This window comes from Bicyclus anynana, chromosome 15 (assembly GCF_947172395.1).
Source record: "Bicyclus anynana chromosome 15, ilBicAnyn1.1, whole genome shotgun sequence".
Lineage (NCBI taxonomy): Eukaryota > Metazoa > Arthropoda > Insecta > Lepidoptera > Nymphalidae > Bicyclus > Bicyclus anynana.
In genome coordinates, this window is record NC_069097.1 from 614,171 (window position 1) to 626,946 (window position 12,776).

The 12,776-nt window shown below is 38.5% G+C and overlaps 1 protein-coding gene across 2 annotated transcripts; it reads right to left on the reverse strand.

Annotated features, from left to right (window-relative positions):
- Positions 1–533: 533 nt before the first annotated feature.
- Positions 534–12,648, reverse strand: LOC112043417 (uncharacterized). 2 transcript variants are annotated; one of them, XM_024078819.2, is made up of 11 exons: positions 12,292–12,648; positions 9,735–9,830; positions 8,955–9,038; positions 7,802–7,936; positions 7,326–7,437; positions 6,748–6,896; positions 5,942–6,119; positions 5,464–5,640; positions 4,964–5,066; positions 4,377–4,476; positions 534–3,648 (listed from the first exon to the last, which is right to left on the reverse strand). In XM_024078819.2, the coding sequence occupies exons 2-11, from the start codon at positions 9,825–9,827 to the stop codon at positions 3,487–3,489; spliced, it is 1,293 nt and encodes a 430-aa protein (XP_023934587.1). In that variant the 5' UTR covers positions 9,828–9,830; positions 12,292–12,648; the 3' UTR covers positions 534–3,486. The 2 variants fall into 2 exon arrangements, with proteins under 2 accessions (XP_023934587.1, XP_052741819.1); XM_052885859.1 differs by lacking the exon at positions 12,292–12,648 and adding an exon at positions 11,717–12,269.
- Between the last annotated feature and the right edge of the window lie 128 nt (positions 12,649–12,776).

The following is a 12,776-nucleotide window of genomic DNA, read 5'->3' on the forward strand; positions in this document are numbered from 1 at the left end:
GCATAAATCACCACTACTGTATCATCTGATGGGAAGTGTAGATGAGATAGAAATAATTGGTCTTAATGGGGCATGCTTGCATAGAAAATACTTAGTTACGTTTAGGTACTTGGTTGGAGTCGAACTTGAGACATCGCATTCTTGTTATGAACAGTCATACAGAGGGCGCATTACAGATAAAAAAGATGAAAATAATTAATATTCGACTTTGCTAAACTATACTGACTGATACTTATGTCTCGAAATAGGCTCTGGTCATGCTTTTTCCTTGGGTAAAAAGTTCCATTTTATATATCTTCTATTAAAACAAGACGACAAGAATTTTTTATCTACCTTCTACTGAACTTCTCTCACAGAACTCGTCTTGTGAAATACAGTATTCACTTACTAATTTTTGCCGTTAAGTAGCTGCTTTATTTCGTTGTGAAGGACATAGTAACAGTTATGTAAATTTATCAGGCGCAACTATAAATTGTATTTATCACGTTGACAGAGGCAGGTTTAGGTTTGGTAGCAACAATACAAACAAAAAATTGTCAGTCTGTAAATTTTTATTTAAAGGACATTCTTACAATAATACCTAATTAATTATTATGTACCTATATCATAAAATAGTTACAATAATGCTAGTTTGAACATTCCTCGTCCGGCACCGTTAAAATAACTTGTAAAACAGTCTACAAACCTATGGACGTTCATCAAAAACTATTTAGGAAACAAAATCTTGTAATACGCTAGCGCAGACTGCGCAACTATTGTCAATATTGAGGATCAGTCAGTCATGTCACCAGTAAGATATTATAACCTTCAAGATCAAGTAAATGCATCAAGTAAGATCGATGACCGCCCGCTGAACTGTAGTGTTTGCCGCTGACTTTGCTTATGGACGATATTGGTCATGAGATTTAAAACGGAAACTAAGCTAGTTTGGTTCCATTCGACGAGAAACCATCGCTCCCCTGGTTTTTCGATAATAATCGTAACAAAGTGAAATTGTGATCCTAACCGCGTTCACGGCCGTTGACCGGTGATTGTAACAGCACCAGAGAGGTCAACAGCCGTAACGACTAGAACAGCAGTAGCAACTGCTTCTGCTGTAGTGCTGTGTTTCTCAACAGAGAGCACCAAGTTCGATTTCCAGCTCAGGTCAGTTTAGGATTTTCTATACTGGCTCAGATCTGCTTTGTCGGTAGGCATTCATCGTGGCTAGTCACCAAGTGACTAAGCGTTCCGGTACGATGCTGCGTTGAAACCTTCAGAGATATATTGGTAAAACTTGACACTTGTACCTCTTCCAATTAAGCCCGCTTACATCAGATTACATTGAGATCGAAGTCTATAGCTTGTTAAATTTGTTCGTAACACTCACGACGATCCGCGCGGGCCGGGCCGGTAGCGATGTCCCGCGCGCACGACTTCACACCCGCGCAGTCCTTTCCCCTCGTCGCCCGCATATCATGGGAGTGTCATTAACGAATTTGCCAAGCTATAACTAACTTCTCAATAAATAAAAAAAATAAAAGAAATATCCTAAGGTGCAAAGTCATACCTATAGCTTATCAGTTATCGCAATGACAGACAAAGTTTGAAACCAACGGACACAAAAGACTACAGGAAATAACATCTTACTGGCTTCATTAATAATTATTATTGTACTGTAGGCAACTTAGATCTATTTTCATACAATATTCTAAGTAGGTATTACATGGGTACTACCAAATAACTAAGTGCTTACTGGGTGAAACTCGACACCTCGACACGAGCCAGAGTATCACATTACATGTTACGTATATCGTTTACCAGAACGTTCTCATTGCCACAACATTGCTATCTCAGGTAAAATATTATTTTTATTACAAAGCTAATCGTACCACTCGTACCTATAGGTAGGTGTTAAGTACCTACCACGAATTACACTAATTGCAAAACAATAAAAAATTCATTTGAAGATATTGTAGTTAAATAACCTATTTTCAATAGTCGATAGCAATTAATTTTTCGGAGGTAAGGCTTCATTTCAATACTAAGACTAAAATAATAATTCGTGGCATAGGTACTTTATGCTGAGCGAGTATATTATTATTGTGAGTGTTCACACAATAGTAATAACTAATATTGTCAAAATACGTAGGGTCAGAAAGAAACGCCGAGTAAATCTTAAAAGAAAGAAAAACTCTGTCAAAAATTTTATTGAGTAAAAATTCTCAGCCCTCATTCGTGCCTCAGAGAGCACGTTAAGCCGACTCGATCACTACAATTATCATCTGATAACGTACGTTAATTAAACAACCCTAATCCCGGCGAGTCCAAGCTCCAGCTCTTCTAATGCGAACCAATGACGATCAAGTAATCTCTTCTTTCATACATATTGTCCATATTCTATACAATATTGTTGGGGGAGGAGATGATAAAATTATTTTTTTCTCCCAATTGGAAGTGAGTTTAAAGTATTGTTGGAAGTCAGACAAGAATGTTAGAATTTCGTACAAATTCCTTTTGAAAAACTGGACATATCTTATTACGATATACTAGACTTATTATTATTATTTAATCTCGTAAGTTCAACATAAAATCACACTTGAATTTTGAAATAAATATAAGCACTTTATAACCGAAACCTGGTAAAAAGTAAATAAAGCTTGACGCACATAACATTAATTATAATCGGTCTAGTAATAAAAATCGGTTGTTATATGTATAAAACAATAATATTTACAGTAACAATTACTTGATTACTATTATTATAATACAATATGAAATATTGCTAAACCATCAGTTTTGTACTTTGAATTTCTGTGTTTAAATGAGAAAGTTATTAATTAGTACAGCAAATTTACAACAGATGGCGGGCAAGTCAATCTTAAACGACTCTGTTTTTGCTGGGAACTTCTTTTATAAAATTAAGTAATACACAATGTATTACTTACCGTAACTTTGATAAAGAAAATTACTCTGTTCCATTAACTAGGTATTCTACGGCAGTAATAGCTTGTTTTTAGTTTCTAAAACTACAGTATTCTACATTTATGGCGTTAGGTATACTTTATCTAGCGGTACTACGTTATTGAGAAACTCCATTATTAAATACTACAAGAATAATCTCAAAACGATGAATAAAAAAATCACTAACCGATTTAGTCATTATTTTATCGATAACAATTCTATATCACAATATTTACAAGAAATACCTATATTTCAACAAAATAATCAGTTTTATGTACCATGATCTAATGACAATACGTAGATAGGGCGCAAATTATGATTGCTATGGTTAATGACTCTACGTAGGCTGGAAGTTCTAATTTAGGTTTTAACTCTTTATAACATCAAATTGACTGATGCTAAATGTCGAACGACGAAAGTCGAAAGTTGAACGTTTGGCCGTTTTGTTCTTTCAATATTATGGATAACACTCACGATAGTTAAAACACTTAAAAATAGACTGATGATGATGAGCCGTCATTCGGGTAGCTCGTGGTTGTACTCTCAGCTGGACACATCGCACTGTGCATAATACATTGCGTATTGCATATGCGACGTGTCCATGTCGCTAAGGTAAGCGCCGGGCATCTCCTGCGACTGATGGAAGTATGGCTCCTGTTGCATCTCCACGTCGTGTGGTGGCATGTCTTGTTGCACAGGTGGATTCTGGTAATAAATACAATTTTATAAAAAAATTTAAATAATAAAAAATACTTATTTATTATAACTGAGTGTCTCCTTCGGCAAATCTCCTTCGGAAAAACAATCAGTGATTCATTGGAATTAATATACTATTATCTACTGGTGAATTTCCAAGTAGCTTTTTTAGACAACACTGCCGGGGAAGTGGTACCACCATGCTGCCAAGCAGTGTTGCTATATTCCGGTATGAAGTGTATTGGTTTCTGATGTAATTATAGGCACCTCACTTCACACCTCAGCCAGATTATTATTTATCTCGGAGTACGAATCAAAGCTTTTTTGCGGTCATCGAACATTGTTTTTTCAACGAAATTACCAAGACATCGTTGATGTAGTGGTCCATGTTTTTCAATAGTAAAACAAGATACCTGCATAATTACCCTAGTCGATGGGCTAAGATCGGCCCATTGAGGACGTGTTTCTTGTATGCCTTGCGAAATGTTACTCGCTACTTTAGGATGGTTTTCCAGTTATTATTATTTAGGTGAGCCATTTGCTTGGTCTGTCAAATATAGCGAATATGTATTCTGTACCAAATACTTGCCGCACATGAACGATTTCGTACTTTGAAATCTAATTGTACTAAAAATCGGCCTTAAGTGTAATTGATGATCACACCTTATAAATAAATAATGACTTTTTTAATCTATTTTTCTAATGTTTTGAAACTGGGAATAATGAAATTGACAAACCTGCACTGGTTGGTATTTGCAACGCTTGAAGCGGCCGTACAGCGACGAGTATGGTAAGTTGAAGTGGATCGCTGCTTGGTTTATGGACATTTGGCCGACTCTGGAAACACGAACCATAATAATTAAAACATAAATGGTGACAAAAATAATATATGTATAGAAATTAGGAAAGCAGAAGATCAAATCAAATTCCTGCACACATTACCACTAGTCTTCTGCATTGTCCTCTATGGGGTGAAAAGTGAACCCTAAGATATGCAGACTGCAAATGGACTGACGCCTTCGAGAAGAAAAATGCTTTGGAACTCAGGGAATTCCGATCTGTACTTGCCAAGCTCAAAATATGACTATACCATAGGCCTTGGGCTTTATACTGTACTAGTACTACTTTCGGCACTTCAGACACATTGCCAGGCAAAAGCACTGGCAAAGTTGTAGGAAAAGGCTAACCTTTAGCATTAATCGAATATATTCTAATGTTACAATTGAGAATTAAACTTGACACGAATTATGTATGGGTATCTCACATTACTTGAACGTAATTAGAAAAATACTTATTAAAATAATTGAATAGCTTCGAGTGATACCTGACAGCCTCTAAAGCCTCGCCCATAGCGTCTTCTGACCACGGCGTGGGGTTGGAGCGTGATAACTCGATGCCTTCACGCTTACACCGTCCATACAACGTTCCTATGATGAAGAGACTAAAGTTAATTTAGTTAGCTTAGCGAAATATGTAATGACACCCTGACAAAATTTTGGCCACGGTAGCCAAACTTATCTTAAAACATTTATTGTACGTCACACCATGTGTCTGGTCATCTTGATGAATAATTCTCCTCTGTGGGCTACTTATATCGGAGTCATAATACTTAGAGAGTAGCAAGAGTGAATATGCATCTTCTAGGTAAGCGCACTCCAACTTAAACCGGATTAATGGAACAAGAACACAGAAGCCGGAAGGGCATTCCACACTTTTAGTGTTCGAATAAAAACGTTGAAGCATCTGACATGCAGAAATTCTATTAATATAATATCCTGCAGGTTCTTGATGTAAATATACACATATGTTCCAGTTACCACTCACCAGTGGGTATGCCGAACTGCGTGGCCGCTCTCTGCACGGAGGCGGCGCCGCATCGTATGGCCTGCAGCGCGCGCTCCAGGTCCGCGCGCCGCCACGCCGTGGGCGCCGCGTTGAAGGGAGCCGCCAGTCGGATGCCCTCGCGACGAGCGATCTTGTACAGTGTGCTGCTGGGGATACCTAGGCGAGACAGCATAACATGTATCAATTGATATTTGGCGTCTCTTATACAACGGAATTAATGACCACATAGGGCACTAAAACTGAAACGTATTCACCAGCTTATGGCCTCATAATGGCCACTCAGTCACTCAGCGGGTAATGGAGCAAAGCGTGTATGTAGCCGAGATGGAGATACGCTCGGGGTATATCTGTGTGATCGAATTAGAATTGACGAGATCCGCAGAAGAACCAAAGTAACCGAAATAGCTCATCGAGACGCAAAGCTGAAGTGGCAATAGGCTAAATACATAAATCTTACCATAAGCCTTACTGGCCTTGTTAGCAGATATAGCACCAGCTCTCAGCGCATGTAACGCCCCACGAAGGTCTGCTTCACTCCAGGATTTTGAAGCACCTTCCTTTTTCGGAGTGTCGATACCTAACCGATGCGCCCTTTGCCAGAGGGTTGTAGACGGTATGCCGTATGTAGCTGACGCCTAGAAACAATAGGCGTATTTATACAATACTTCACGATATCTTTATGTAGGTATCTACATAATAATTAATAATATGAAAGTAAGTTAGTTTGTACTGATGGTGTCATGTTAGAGATGACAGTTTACCTGATGTACTATCTTTTAAGATTGTATAGGTCCCAGCTCGTAAGTTGAACCAAAATGGCGGTTATTTGCGTAGGTAAAATATTATAAATAAACCAAAGTGTTAAACGCATGCTCCGTGGCTGCGCAGTAGGTACATTAAAGATGTCAAATATTTGCTGTCAAAAAGTTCCTACACAACCGTGCGTCGCTAACTTTGGAAAATGAGTAACTGAGCATAGTTCAACTTATAGCCACGGACTATATACCCTTCAAGGTAGACAATACACATGGTATAATTTTTATCCCAGAAATGGTATATATTATCTTATCTTAAAAGTAACCAAGAAATTCACAGTAGCAGCTTAGAGCTTTGAGCCATCGTCATATACTTTGCTCAGCCACTGCAATTATTTTAGTAAATGTAAATGTGACTTCCCGCTTTCCGGAAAACACACGAGGCCTATGTGCATGGTAATCGGCTGATAACGATAATGACGATTTTGATTGATGAAATGTGACTTACTTTCGTTAAACTCATGTGATGTTTCCTCAAAGCCTCCAACGCTTTGTCCATGTCCTGCTGCGTCCAACTCTTGGGACTGCCGCGGCTTGCCAGCTCCTGCAGCGGGCCGCTAGAGTCGTTCGTGTCCTCGCCGCTCATGTGTTGTTGCTCTGAAACAATACATACCAAGAAACATTTAAATGTTTAAGCTTATAAAAATACTGGTAGCTACCTCAATATTGACATCTGCTATGCCTACTTATGTGTGGCATCTTAACTCTGGATAACATATTAACCGATTTCGCCCCAATAACTTTATGGAAAGATGATTTTAGAGAGAAGAGCTGAAGACTATAGAAGTATGATGAAGGTGAGATAAATATAAAAGGAAAATTTCAAGTTATTTGATAGCTAATTAAAAAAACAATATTGGTGCTTTTTCAAAAATTTCAACTTGAAATTATAGATCTGAGCCGATTTATACTCGTAAACTAAACATAAAAATCGGTTATCATGCAAATTTATTATTTTAAGTAAAAAATTTTTATGTAGCCACGAATTTTAGTTCAAAAACGTATCATAGTTGTAGTTAACTGTACCTCCTTCAGACGTGGGTTCATCTTTGACGGCCATCAGAGGCACGAAGTCGGAAGAATCGGCCACCTCATTGGCACACATCAGTTGGATGTGTCTGTCAATCAGTGAGGAACCCTGACATATAAAGCAAAATATGTTAGCTTAAGTGAATTAATAGGGTAGATGACTCATATTAAATGGATTATAAACAATAATAATTCCGCATAGTACATGGAATAAGGGTCCGAAATATATCGATATTCTCGATGTTCTTTTAACTAACGTCCAACTAACTATTCTTCCTACAAGGCGTCTATTTATAGGTAGTTTAATAGGAATATATACGTAGTTTAATATAAAAGCTAAAGAGTTTGTTTGTGTGTTGAGAGCTTCTGTTGCGTGCGCTGCGTAGGTATATGGCGAACTTTACGTCAAAATTATGTATGACGTACATGAATTTATTCCTTTAAAAGTTCAAAAAATATGTATTCATAAGTACCACATCGGTTGCGTAAGAGGCCGGCTCAAGCGTCGCGAAGGACGCGTCGTGTGTGGATGGCAGCTGCTCGCAGACAGGGGTCGCGGCGGGGGCGGGCGGCGCCGGCGCCATCTCCTCCAGCGACCCTTGCACACACTGGACCAATACGTACACGATATATTATCTATATCTATACTAATATACATATAACGCTGAAGAATTTCTTTGTTTGTTTGATTGAACGCGCTAATCTCAGGAACTACTGGTCCGATTCGAAAAACTTTTTCAGTGTTAGATAGCCCATTTATCGAGGAAGGCTATAAGCTATATATTATCCCCGTTTTTCTACGGGAACGGGAACCACACGGGTAAAACCGCGCGGCGTCAGCTAGTCACATATATAAAATTAACGGACGCCCGCGACTCCGTCCGTCCTTACCTCCTATGACAAACCTGCGGAACTTTTCGGCGTGGAAACTTCAGCGACGGAATTATCGGTCGGTATGATACACCAGATGCGCGGAACTGTCGGTCAGGCCACGATGGCATTTTCAACTATACGCATCGAATGTGTAATTGGAAAAACATTACGAGCATGGTCCATCAAAAGTTCCGCATGTTTATCGCTACTCTTAAAACTCTTTCGCAAAATCTGTTCTTAGCGGATGTCTATTAACTATAATCTACCTCCCTGTCAAATTTCAACTTTGCTTTTATTGAAATAGATTTAAAAATTTGTACCTATATCAAGTAGGCACTCACTTTTAACAATCACTTTTGACACGTCAGATTATGGTGATAAATAAAGTCGGAAACTTGATTATATAAAGTACTAGCTGACCTGATGGTCGTTGTTCTGCCATAGACAACTTTCGGGACGGATGGAGCAGCTGTTATCATCAATATAAAGTACGAGATCTAGACTCAAACTAAAGGTCAATAAGGTACGCATGTTCCTAGGTAGTGAGTCCAGCGAAGTGTTCCTGTGCTAAGGCTATGGTTTTCTACTTAACGTCAGAACCACCAACTTGTTTCATTAGTTATTACTAGGAGTATTTAAAAATGTTCCCATCATCCAACTTTAACGTAAAGTCAAATATGAAAACACGGATACAAAGTGATTATCATTGAAGTATATCAATCAATTTCATTATTTATTTATTAAAAATCTTACCCGTAAATGATGTAGAAGGGTTGAGGATGCATTGTCATCTGTATGTAAACTCGGTTCTAATTTAATAGAGACGTAGTCAGAGAGCTGAAAAAGAAACATATACATTTTAACTACTTATGCCATAAAATTACTTACGCTTTCTTACTCTAAGACCGATTTATATGATTGTCAATTGTAGAATTTCGTAATGTGCGCCAAGCTTTTTTTAACCTTAAACTTATTACAGGTAGGTACCTAATTTTAACATTAACCAAGTTAGGTAGGCGTACGTACAAAAAAATAAAATTAAAGTTTGTTTGTAATTTTAAATTAACAGTTTTTCACTAAATGCATAATTATGAAAGTAAGTATCCCACTTATTTCAAAAACCAATTTTTTGTTTGATCTGGCAAATCTCTGCAACAGACGAATCTCTGGACCGACTTTAATGGGATTTTCACTAACAGACAGTTGATGTCATAGGTTCCATAGGCTATATTTTATCCCGTAGATATTCCCGCAAGAACAGGAATTGCCCGAGTAAAACCGCGGGACGTCCGTTAGTTACATATAATATATAAGTATTAAGAACCTCTACACCAAATTCAAAACGGTTTGAAGCAGACCACTAGGTTTTTTATTAGGTAGGTAATATGTGCTTACTGACTTAAGTACTTATCAGGTAAGTAGGTACATATTTTGAGAAAAAGGCTCGAAAACAGTATTGTATTATTCTTTTTATAATTTTCTCACTTTTATAATCTAGATCCTTTGTAAAAAGCTGCACAAAAAAATACGCACCTCTCGCCCAAAGGAAGTAGCTATTTGTGAATTAGTTTCCTCTTCGTCAGACGGTAGCTCGCATTTCACATGAAGGCTTTCTGTCCCGGGCATTTCCTGAAACGTTACACAATATCACGTGTAAAATATAAAATATTATAAAGCCTGTGATAGTCAGACATACCTTATTTTTGGTCAGATCGGTACGGTAGCCAATAGGGTAGGTAGTTGATTCATATCAAATTTTATTCATACAATATTAATTTCGCATGGAACATGGAAAAAGGGTCAGAAATATATCGATATCAAAGTTAAGGATTTCTTATAAAACTTAATTTAAAAATCATTTATTTTTAAATTTTCCTGAAACGTCAAAAACTCTGTTGTCGATTTTGTGACGTCACAATGTTACGTTACAAATTTCAAAAAATGACCAATATTCCAATTAGTGAGTGGAAGTAGGAAAAGTGTGTAAGGAGTGGGTACGACACCAGTCTGGTGGGCGGAGATCGAACGATCACCCCTCGGTGATGAAGCCTGCCCCTTTACCACTGAACTATTAATATTTGGCTGAGGTAAGAGCATTGGCTGACAAACATCCAGCCTTCATAGAATAAGGTAGGTACGACTATTGCAGGCTCTCATTTTACTATATTAGAACAGTTTTTCTTCTGCTACAAAGTTGGTTAAGGTAAGAGGACACCAGAGAGTCGTGATAGGCCAGTAAATATGACCTCTGCCTCCTATTCTGGAGGGTGTGGGTTCGAAGCCGGTCCGGGGCATGCACCTTTAACTTTTCAGTTGTGTGCAATTTTAAGAAATTAAATATCATGTGTCTCAAACGGTGAAGGAAAGACATCGTGAGGAAACCTGCATACCAGGTAATTTTCTTAATTCTCTGCGCGTGTAAAATCTGCCAATTCGCATTGGGCCAGCGTGATGAATGGCGTAACCTCTCAAATTCTGAGAGGAGACTCGAGCTCAGCAGTGAGCCGAATATGGGTTGATGATGATGATGATGAAAAAGACACCATGCACATTTTCTCGTTAATAACAGATAATAACCATTTACAGAAAATACCTCTAAGCAATTAAGATACATTTCAACATTCGTCGGCAGTAGAAAACCACTAGATATATAAAGTACAGAAACATATAACCATTGGAGGCATTTGCTTAAACAACGGTCCTCGACGGAAAAGACAATGTCCATTTCCAGTGAGCGTGGCGTATCGAACAGTCGTATTATAAGTAGGTTTACATAGGCAATTAGACAAAAGGAAGCGGCCTTTATTGAATTTTTTCTCGATTGCTGCACAAACGGGGAGACTACCCAGCCTGCCGTCTCTCTCGCTCGTTAGCGAGGCAAATCTCGCGATGGTGTTCTTTTTACTTTTTATTTCATTTAGCTTGCAATGTTTGTATTTCTTTGCGTTCAAAATTTGCAATCTATTTCTCAACCGCTTGGCTGCATCCGATTTAACTCTAATTTGGTATGCTTATGTAAGTTTTGTGATGTAATAGCACTAAACAGAAGGTTGGATTTGAACAGTTAGCCATTGGAAGTCCATAATTATTGTCGAAAAAATCTCGTTGCTTTTTGGGCCATTGGCTCTCAATTTCAATATAGTATGGATATGTAGCTGGATGGATAAGATATATGTGAAGTACCTACATAATGATGGAAAGGAGTTTTTCACTAAACACTGTCGTGTGTGAGTCCAAAGTTTGATGATAGCTTTAAAAATGTTTTTATTTTTTGTATCGTCTAAGAAACTAGGTACGTATATTTATGAGAAACTACGGATAAAAAAAAACAGCTGCCTATGGCTTTATCATAATTTGAGTTAATTTCATCGGGCAGTCTAATTTACGTCGTTTCAGGCTCAGTGGCACATTCAAAAAAACACTAGTGATTAAATATTGTTGTCAATCGCCATTTAATCGATGTTATCAAAGCACTGTATAGAGGTTGCATTTCAGAAATTCTGTTAGTGACTCACCTAATCAAAGAAGTCGATAATCATCAAACATTACCGCAAAATTAATTTATTCCATCATCGTCACATCTAATTAAACTAAGTACCTACGTACTACTACTTGTCTATCATTAGACGTATTATTGATAATTTCAAGTCATTTTCAAGTAGATAATTACTAAGCAAATGCAACTTAGTACCTAGAGACGTGACGTGATAAATGAACTTTGTTATGCTTTGAAATGCTATTAGTGTCACTAGTGAGTTTGTAAACTATTCAAAACTTTGCGTCAACCGAATCCCGCGGTGTGGAATTCAAAACTTTAATACACAAAACTCCTAATAGTTTGTAAGTGTTCGAAAACGCATCACAAAGTGGACTTTGTCAACGCGTCATAGTGTTGACATTCGAGAATCAACTGTTCGGAGTTGCGATAATGCAACAAAGTCGCGATCTCACATCCCGGATAACCGCGCGCGAGACTACCGGCGTGCCGCGGGACGCAAAAACGTCTTTACGATGCGAAGGACGATGGGAAGCGGAGGGAACAAACGCGAGGGAAGACGTGGAATCAGTCAACGCGGTACTCAGTACTCACCTATTTTAGTCGGTCAGCGGAGCCCGCCGCAAGCAGTTGCCCGCAGCCCCGCAGGCGCGTGACCTTCGCACGAGGGTCCGCGAACGAAAGTGAATGTCGTCACACACCCGGCCTGCCCCGGCCTGCGAGTCTGCGACTTTGCGTCGCTGCGTGGCGCATGTTTAGGAGGTGCAGGGCGGGCGCGTGGTGGACTTTTTTCTCCGAGAAATAAAAACAAGCGCCTTTTTGCCGGCACCGGCGGAGCGCCCCGCCGCCGCCGCCGCCGGCACGGACAAACGAAAACAAAACCGCGCACAATTACCGAACCGAGCTGCATAGCTTCTTTGGGAAATTTTTGTTTCGCTCTTCGCAAACGAACATTTGTATCGTAATAACCTACTATGTTAGAATTAAATAATCTAACTAATAAAACAAATGCGATAAGTGCTGATTTATTAACCGACTGATTTATTAACTGACTGAACAACTAAACGGATTTAGATTAT